Below are 8,069 nucleotides of genomic sequence, written 5' to 3' on the forward strand. Positions count from 1 at the left end.
GTAACAGATGTCGTTAAGGGTGTGGAGGAGAATGGAGAACTGTGCAACTAGATAAGGAGAGGGTTCTCCTTATCCTCTGATGTTGTATGATGTTGTACGAAAATTCGGGTTTTCAACTGGGTTCTGTTCCCTCCCCCTTTAGCGGTTGAAACCACATTGTAATCAGGGCGTTTCTTCAATAAAGGGCTTGGAGAGCAGATACTGCTTCAGAGTGGGTTTGAAGTTCTAACTGAATGCAGTTTCTGATCCCCTCTCCTTGCAAGTAAAATATACTAAATTCTCTGTGTCATTCTTTGTGCAGGTTGCTGAGTAAGGTGTTTGGTGTTCAAACCTAACAAAGCAGCAAAAAGGAAACAGCAGATGCGATTTTGCTGCTCCTGCTGCGTCCGGTGTGAACGCAGCATAATAAGTAGCTGCCTAAATTATCGCCTGTTGCACTACTGCCAACAGATGGCGCCATGTCTGTTTATGTCTGTTTATTTGATCATTGTGTCTGTTGCTGGAATTCTATTTAGGCTTAAACAGGACTATCAAATCACTATCAGGATGGACCCTTGATTTATATAAACATGTATATAACAGTTTATTACCATGATAAAAAGGGTTTTGGACTTTTTTGAAAAACATAATGGGACTATGCCTCTTTAAACCACATCTTAATCCCAATACATAAACCTTAATAACTTTGGTACAAATAGTCCTCAATATGATGGTGAAATGGGAAAAAATTGTCCTCTCATTGCTGCCATAATAGGAGCACTGACATGTAATTGATATAATTTACTGCATGTGCTTTAATCAGTCTTCATCCTCTGCACACCTCTGTTATAATCAATTATCTCACCTCTCCATGAACTGCAGCGTAAAGTTGGAGGTTTCTTGGGCGACAGCCTGTATTTGCTCCACTCCCCTACAGTTGTAGGTGTTCCCACAGTGGGCGTACACTCCTGTTAGCTCCACCCCATCTGTCTCAGCGATGGCTTGGGCCAGTTGGAGTGCCTCAGGCTCTGAATGCAGGATGCCAGCTACAACAAAGAGCAAACCCACAGCCAATGAATATTCAGCAGTAATGGCGTCGTTTCCCCAACATGTGTTCCTCACCTCTCCCATTGCCGCAGTCCAGTTTTAGCCACACGTACCACTGCCTGCCACCACTCAGGGGCCTCTTTTTGAGCTGGTCCAGGGCATCAGGATGATCAAGCAGAACTTGGAAAAGATCCAGTCTCTCTGACAAGGCAGCACAGCGCTCCACCTATCAACACAGAAAGCAACAGATATTTCTTCGGAAAGGGTTAGGAATATTGTGTTACTTTTTGTAACAAACTGTGTTGCAGCACTTTATTCTTATTCTTACCGTAAATTCTCTAATATTGGCCTGTATTCCAATAGCGGCCGGGTCTCTAATAATGGCCGGTCTCGCTGTCAGAGGAGGTAAATAATGGCCGGTCTCTAATACAGGCCGGGGCTATAAACGTTTTTTCTGGGCATACCTCAACATTATACTTGTGGTAGTAAGTAACATACAAGTACCACAGCCCTGCGCAGCTGGACGACAGCCGACAGGCCCTGACTGCTGCCCGTCTGCGCGAGGAAGAGAACAGACACGCAGCAGAACAGGAGGAGCGCGAGTGATGAGGAGATTAAAGGGAGAGATGAAGAGAAGGAGAAAAACTGAGGAGGAGAATTAAACAGAATTGGAGGATTTTTTTTTTTTTTTTTTTTTTACTTCAAACCAAGCGAGACATGGTAACTGTACTTTTTCAATAAATGAACCTAGTGTTTTATAGGTTCAAATAGACACAAAATCTCATTTTTATTCATTCCACTGGTAGTCTGTTTTGCTCAAATAGCAATAGAGGCCTGTCTCTAATACTGGCCTCTATCCAATAAAGGCCTGGACCGCGATGCACTTGAGTGAAATAAAGGCCCGGGCCTATATTAGAGAATTTACGGTATGTTGCAAAAGTATTCACATGCTGGAAATGTCCTCGCTTCATAATGCTGCCTCTACCATGTTTTAAAGTAAGCCTTCTGTGTTTAGGCTTCAGGGGTGTCTAGTAACGAAGTACAAATACTTCATTACTGTGCTTAAGTACACTTTTTAGGTATCTATACTTTACTCCATTACTTATTTTTCTTCCTACTTCTGACTTCTACTCATTACATTTTCACACAAGTATCTATACTTTCTATTCCTGACATTTTTAAAACAAACGTTACTCGTTACTCTTGGCTTTGGTTTAATGTTTATAAATATTCATTTCAAGCCATCCAATGCAGCTCATTGGCGCTATTTCACATCTAGTGAAAACTAGTGTAATTGGATGAGTCATATAACGCAAACACTCATTGGTTAGCTAAAGGAAATCATCAGAAAAAAACAGATGAATATAGTCGAAAAATTGAGCTTTCAATTCATATAGTGGCATCTGGCTGCTTTTTTAAAGGTTACTTTATACTTTTATACTTTAAAGGGGAACGCCATTTTTTTTTTTTTCATTGGGCCCTTGATTTTATGTTCTACTCACCCATATGAGTTTTGTGTCAGCATTCATAACATGCAGGGAAATCACTGTCCCCGAGACATCTGCACACCTTTTCACTTTTACTTGAGTAAAGAGGTCAAGTTGATACTTCAACTTTTACCAGAGTGTTTTTAAACTGCAGTATCTATACTTCTACTTAAGTAACACATGTGTGTACTTTTGACACTACTATTAGGCATTAAGGATTGGATTTAAGATAAAATTACAGTTTTGGTCCTTCTATAAATATAAAAGCGAGGAATCCCTAACCCATGACAGATTTGTGTGGAGCCCAATTCTACAGTAGCAGTCATTCTGACACATGAGGTTGGGATCTCTGCAGCTCCTGTAGTTACCATAGGCCTAATGGGTCTTGGCATATTTACACAAAGTAGTACAGATGTTTAAGATTATATATATATATATATCATAACAGAATTCTGTCATATTTCCGTTTTACAAGGGATATGTGCACCTTAGAGAGATACTAGATCTCTATATTAATTTTTTTTTTAATAATGAAGTTTTTTGTGTCATAATATCGCGTATATTCTAAACATTTATGGAGGTTTGCGGGTGCAACATGGACAAATATGGAGATTGGGGGTAGATATGTTTTTGCATGACATTATATTTATGTGCTGTCCATACATATGTTACACTGTGTCATGCTTTAAAGCAGGCATCCCCAAACTCGGTCCTCGAGGGCCGCTGTCCTTCAGGTTTTAGATGTTTCTCTGCTCCAGCACAGCTGATTTTAATTGATAGTTGATTAACAGGCTTTTGCTCTACTGCAATCATCATAATCAGCTGTGCTTAAACAGGGAAACCTCTAAAACCTGCAGGACAGCGGCCCTCGAGGACCGAGTTTGGGGATGCCTGCTTTAAAGAGAGCCATGTCAGAATACCTTGTCAAAGGGAAGAGAGTATGCATATAGGATGTCATCAAAGCCGTGCTCAGCATAGAAACTGGCCTCTGCCAAGGTGGAGACCACTATGCACCGTCTCGATCCACCTGTCATGATGTCCGCACATTCACTGCAGAGAAACCCAAACACAGAGCAATTCAGCTTCTCTCACACGCAGCCTGATGGGGATATCAGCTGCATACATACAGGGTTTTATGGGTCTTCATGTGCGGTCGGAGTTGGACTCCCAGTTTGTGGCAGCGCTCGATCATTCTTTGTGCGTTTCTCTTCACTTTGTCCACATCCACCACCAAAGCAGGGGTACACAGGGCTGAAAAGGACTCCCCCTCCATACTGCAAAACACTGGGGACATGCAATTTAATTATCATGCATGACTGGGTTAGCTACAGAAGAGGATTAGGGACACTGAAAAAAAAGTTATTTGATTTTTTAAAATATTTCAGTTTAATATGAGGGAAAAGTCAGAATTCTGAAAAAAAAAGAGATAACAGAATTCTGAGAAAAAAAGTCAGAGTTCTAAGATTAAAGTCAGAATTCTGAGAAAAAAGTCAGAATTCTGAGATTAAAGTCAGAATTCTGAGGGAAAAAGTCAGAATTCTGAGATTAAAGTCAGAATTCTGACTTTTTCCCATATTATACTGAAACATTTAACTAAAATCATTTAACTTTATTTTTTTTCAGTGGCCCTAATCCTCTTACGTAGTTAGCTCACACCGAAAAGATTCATTTGTTTTAATACAAAACAAATACATAAGTTGATTTGCAATAAAACAAGGACAACAAATAAAAAGATATATTATCAGATATTGCGTTTTCTTTACTGTGGTCACATTTTCCTGCCTGATGTGTAAAAAGGAACTTTGGACCATGCGAACTAACTCCCGTTTCAATAGCTATATATTTTGCATTTCGTGTGCATAAAGTACACTTAAACTCAATGCATCTAACTATACAAACATTGGCGAATTAAGAACTACCGGTATTAAGAAAGCAAAATCTTTACCTTGTAGAAGCGGACTATTTTTCTGTCTCTGATAAGTTGGTCTGCAGCTACGGTGTCCGTTAGAGACCAAGACCCTTTGCCCTGACAACGCTCTTGCTTCAAATTCTTTTTGCGTCATTATCCCCTTTACTTTAACCCCCCTCCAACTTCTAAATGTAATCTGAATATTGATAAACTCATGATAAACTGATGTGTTTGCTGGATTTCTAATTCCAATAATTGTTTAAGTTTTTTTCTTTTTCTTATTTAACCGTATTTTAAGGTCAATTGCAAATATAGATTTTTTTTATAGACACTCAAAGCATAATGGGACCCTTTGCGATATTTTTGTATTTTCTTAGCTTAGGGTTGATATGGTTGATACCATAGACATACATATAAGACCCCCTCATTGATTGTCGCATCGCAGAATGTAGGGGTGCCATCTTGGGGAGGTCCACCTGCTACCCTAACCAGCTGATTTAAGCAGAAAAAAATGTGCGGGTATTTTTGTTTTAATCAACGGACTTTCAGGGCTCAAGGCATAACTACATGAAGGCATCAGAGCTTTGTAAGACATTACTCAATAAACAGCATACAGGTCCAATATCAGCATATTGTGATAAAGTTTATTAATTTCCATAATGTAATGATAAAAGTTGAGCATTCATATATTTTAGATTCATTGCACACTAACTGAAATATTTCAGGTCTTTTATTGTCTTAATACGGATGATTTTGGCATACAGCTCTATTATAATGTATAATATAATAATATAATATTATAATTGTAATAATATAATTATTATATATATATTCTTAGATAGAGAGAGACAGAGAAAGTAAGATATATGTGTATATATATTTGTATATACCTATATAAATGTGTTTGTGCATATAGTAATAAAAACATGAAAATGGATGAGTGACTTTGCACATACATGCATTCTATCAGAATAGTATATTCTCGTAACACCAATAAGAATATCTAAACGCACTGAACCATTTGTTTGTCTTCGCAAAAAAACGAAACATTGTAAATTAGTTCAAAATCCGGCGAGTTAAAGCTGAATAAAACAGATTTTGTGCCTCCTTAATACATCGACCGCCCCAAGATGGCGCTACCAAAATCACCTCAGCGCCCAGGGGAGGCTGTTAATGCGGGTTCTACTCTTATACAGGTGCTGGTCATACAATTAGAATATCATGAAAAAGTAGATTGATTTCAGTAATTCCATTTAAAAAGTGAAACTTGTATATTATATTCATACATTACATACAAACTCATATATTTCAGATGTTTATTTTGTTTAATTTTGATGATTACAAATGACAACAAATGAAAATCTCAAATTCATCATATCAGAAAATTAGAATATTACTGAAGACCAATAAAAACAAAGGATTTATAGAAATGTTGGCCAACTGAAAAGTATGAACATGAAAAGTATGAGCATGTACAGCACTCAGTATTTAGTTGGGCCTCCTTTGGCCTGTATTACTGCAGCAATGCGGCGTGGCATGGAGTCGATCAGTCTGTGGCACTGCTCAGGTGTTATGATAGCCCAGGTTGCTCTAATAGTGGCTTTTAGCTCTTCTGAATTGTTGGGTCTGGTGTATTGCATCTTCTTCTTCACAATACCCCATAGATTTTCTATGGGGTTAAGGTCAGGAGAGTTTGCTGGCCAATTAAGAACAGGGATACCATGGTCCTTCAACCAGGTACTGGTAGCTTTGGCACTGTGTGCAGGTGCCAAGTCCTGTTGGAAAATGAAATCTGCATCTCCAAAAAGTTGGTCAGCTGCAGGAAGCATGAAGTGCTCTAAAACTTCCTGGTATGTGGCTGCGTTGACCCTGGACCTCAGAAAACACAATGGACCAACACCAGCAGATGACATGGCACCCCAAACCATCACTGACTGTGGAAACTTTACACTGGACTTCAAGCAACGTGGATGAAGTGCCTCTCTTCTTTTCCTCCAGACTCTGGGACCTTGATTTCCAAAGGAAATGCAAAATTTACTTTCATCAGAGAACATGACTTTGGACCACTCACCAGCAGTCCAGTCCTGTTTCTCTTTAGCCCAGGCAAGACGCTTCTGACGCTGTCTGTGGTTCAAGAGTGGCTTGACACAAGGAATGCGACAGCAGAAACCCATGTCTTTCATACGTCTGTGTGTGGTGGTTCTTGAAGCACTCACTCCAGCTGCAGTCCACTCTTTGTGAATCTCCCCCACATTTTTGAATGGGTTTTGTTTCACAATCCTCTCCAGGGTGCGGTTATCTCTCTTGCTTGTACACTTTTTTCGACCACATCTTTTCCTTCCCTTCGCCTCTCTATTAATGTGCTTGGACACTGAGCTCTGTGAACAGCCAGCCTCTTTAGCGATGACCTTTTGTGTCTTGCCCTCCTTGTGCAAGGTGTCGATGGTCGTCTTTTGGACAACTGTCAAGTCAGCAGTCTTCCCCATGATTGTGTAGCCTATAGAACTAGACTGAAAGACCATTTAAAGGCTTTTGCAGGTGGTTTGAGTTAATTAGCTGATTAGAGTGTGGCACCAGGGGCCATCAATTTTGAACCTTTTCACAATATTCTAATTTTCTGATATGATGAATTTGAGATTTTCATTTGTTGTCATTTGTAATCATCAAAATTAAACAAAATAAACATCTGAAATATATGAGTTTGTATGTAATGTATGAATATAATATACAAGTTTCACTTTTTAAATGGAATTACTGAAATCAATCAACTTTTTCATGATATTCTAATTTTATGACCAGCACCTGTATGCCGAGTGTTGCTTTCACATTCTGGCTGTTCCTGCCACCGTTTGGACAATCATCAAACCTCACTGAACAGGTTGAAGGAGGCCAGTAGTTCTTAATTTAGCTTCTCGTGACTCTCTGTTTCAGCACAGCATGATTTCCTTAGCAGAATTCATATGCTACAAAAGCCTGGTAATCATTCATTATATAAGCCAGGTGTGTGGCAGCGAGGAGAACACTCCTCCACTCTGGGTTCCTGAGCAGAACCCTTAACCCCACACTGCTCCCTGTGCACCACACAATGGCAAGATATCATGAGCCTTGATGTTCTCCTCATGAATATTGATATTGATAATGTTGTTTCCCAGTCCGGCAGAGCCTAAGCCTCACACTGAGGACAGGCCTGGGTAGTGGACATCCTCCTGGTTGCAGAATTACTCTTCAATGGCCAAGACCTGAATAAGTGATGCAAGGTTATCATTAGGCCCATCAATTACAGGGTACATGGGAGGTTCTAGACAGGGACCAACAGGGCAGAACTGGTCCTTGCCCACGTTATGGCCCTTGTACTGAAAACACACACAGAAAAAATTTAACTAAAGACAAGTTGTAGACGGATTCATTTAAGTGTAAAACAAGAAAAAACATAACTCTATTATTGTATTTCAAGTGCATAATATGTACACTGCAAAAAAGAAAAAAATAAGTAAAACCTTTCTTGAATTAAGTGTATTTAATAAATATTAAATTAGTAAATAAGATGATTGGCCAAGTATTTTTATTCTTAAAATAAGATAATTAGATAATATGCACTCAAAATGAGACAATGTAAATGTTTTTTTCTTATGTTAAATGTAAATTGT

At 39.0% G+C, this 8,069-nt stretch overlaps 1 protein-coding gene across 2 annotated transcripts; it reads right to left on the reverse strand.

Annotated features, from left to right (window-relative positions):
• Window positions 1–820: 820 nt before the first annotated feature.
• LOC119793371 (D-threo-3-hydroxyaspartate dehydratase-like) lies at window positions 821–4,591 on the reverse strand. Of its 2 annotated transcripts, none has more exons than XM_038300527.1 (5): window positions 4,459–4,591; window positions 3,641–3,797; window positions 3,434–3,563; window positions 1,102–1,252; window positions 821–1,025 (listed from the first exon to the last, which is right to left on the reverse strand). In XM_038300527.1, the coding sequence occupies exons 1-5, from the start codon at window positions 4,574–4,576 to the stop codon at window positions 841–843; spliced, it is 741 nt and encodes a 246-aa protein (XP_038156455.1). In that variant the 5' UTR covers window positions 4,577–4,591; the 3' UTR covers window positions 821–840. The 2 variants fall into 2 exon arrangements, with proteins under 2 accessions (XP_038156455.1, XP_038156456.1); XM_038300528.1 differs by having other exon boundaries at window positions 822–1,025; window positions 3,641–3,787; window positions 4,459–4,519.
• Between the last annotated feature and the right edge of the window lie 3,478 nt (window positions 4,592–8,069).

Source organism: Cyprinodon tularosa, unplaced genomic scaffold, assembly GCF_016077235.1.
Source record: "Cyprinodon tularosa strain WSP-4 unplaced genomic scaffold, ASM1607723v1 ctg45, whole genome shotgun sequence".
Lineage (NCBI taxonomy): Eukaryota > Metazoa > Chordata > Actinopteri > Cyprinodontiformes > Cyprinodontidae > Cyprinodon > Cyprinodon tularosa.